Below are 1,401 nucleotides of genomic sequence, written 5' to 3'. Positions count from 1 at the left end.
ATCCCGGGAGAGTGTCCACATCATTGGACTGTTGTCGCAGCGCAATGAACGACGTGGTAGCAGACTTATGAAAATGAAGTGGCTGTAATTGATCGGCGCACCAAAGTTTTTTATTTCCTGCTCATTGATTTTACAGGCGGTGAGCAATATTGATACGAGTGACAGGAAGAGAAACATAAACACTGCGAGGGAGGGAGGCGGAGGGAGAGGAAGGAGGGGAGGAAATCAAAACAGGCGAAACTAAAAACGCTGAATTATAAAAACGTAACCTAAGCGACGGTGTTGAGTTTAAAAACAAAACAAAACAAAACAAAACTCATCTTGTTGTTTCTACTGCTGAGTTACAGTGACCTTTCATGATGTCACCCTGAATCTGACCATAATATTGAATTCTTTTGATGATCAACTTTCCTTGGTATTACTTACAGTTTAAAACCACTGTCCATTTTAATAAACATTAAGTCTGAATAAATTATTTTAAAACATAAAATATATATTTAAATAACAATGGCTACATTGTTTAAACAACATCGATAAGCCTGTCATATATAAATATATGAAATATATACTACTATAGTACTACTAAAATATATATCCTCACAATAAAGCAGCAAAATAATAGTAATAATAATATAATAGGGATATAATAGTACAAATGTAATGACAATAGTAAAATACGATGGCAATAATATTATTTTATTTATATTATTTTTAGCAAATATAATATTAAGCAACAGCAATAATAAATAATAAAGCAATAATGTAATATAATATGAAATCTGTGAGAAGCAATATAGTAAAATCAATAATATAACATTATTTACACACTTAGATGATGAGAATATGTGCAACGGAGTCAGAATTAGCAGCATGTAAATTGTTGTTGACTCTTATAGAATGGTGTGGACTGTGGAGCTGGGTTTGTGTACATGGGACTGGGGTGGGTGGGCTGTGCAGTGGGTGACTGTGATGTCGGGGGTTGACCGTTCCAAATCCTGGCCTGGGGGAGGAAGCTCCTGCTCAGTCCTTTGTTCTGGCCGTGCAGTAGAGGAGGCGACTGGAAAAGTTTGTTACTTGGCTGGTGAATGTCTTACAGGCAGTGATGCTCCAGCTGTGCACGCTCTCTCTAACTGGAGAGATGTTGAACTTCCTCTCCTCAGCTGTCGGAGGAAGTACAGGTGCGGCCGTGCTGGTCATGGTGGGAGGTCCATGTCAGATCTTCACAGATGAGGTAGCTGTAGCTACCAACTCTCTCCACAGGGGGGTCCAATAAATCAGAAGAGTGAGATGGCTCCTCTGTCTCTCTTCAGGTCCACTTCAATGTGTTTGCAAAATGATCCACATCCTGGAGCTCATGACCACATCTGTATTATCTGCAGCGTAACTTCACTTAATGTCACC

General features: G+C 39.0%; 1 protein-coding gene across 1 annotated transcript in view; it reads right to left on the bottom strand.

The window, feature by feature from the left end:
• Positions 1-1,197, bottom strand: part of LOC112487764 (putative mediator of RNA polymerase II transcription subunit 26) — a 15,599-nt gene extending 14,402 nt beyond the window's left edge. Inside the window, exon 1 of the mRNA XM_025060340.1 lies at positions 1,075-1,197. Within this exon, the coding sequence (XP_024916108.1) occupies positions 1,075-1,197 (123 nt within the window). The remainder of the gene's footprint in view (positions 1-1,074) is intronic.
• Positions 1,198-1,401: the final 204 nt, after the last annotated feature.

This window comes from Cynoglossus semilaevis, chromosome 1 (assembly GCF_000523025.1).
Source record: "Cynoglossus semilaevis isolate Cse_v1.0 chromosome 1, Cse_v1.0, whole genome shotgun sequence".
In the NCBI taxonomy this organism is placed as follows: domain Eukaryota; kingdom Metazoa; phylum Chordata; class Actinopteri; order Pleuronectiformes; family Cynoglossidae; genus Cynoglossus; species Cynoglossus semilaevis.
This window is presented reverse-complemented; position numbering and strand designations above follow the sequence as displayed.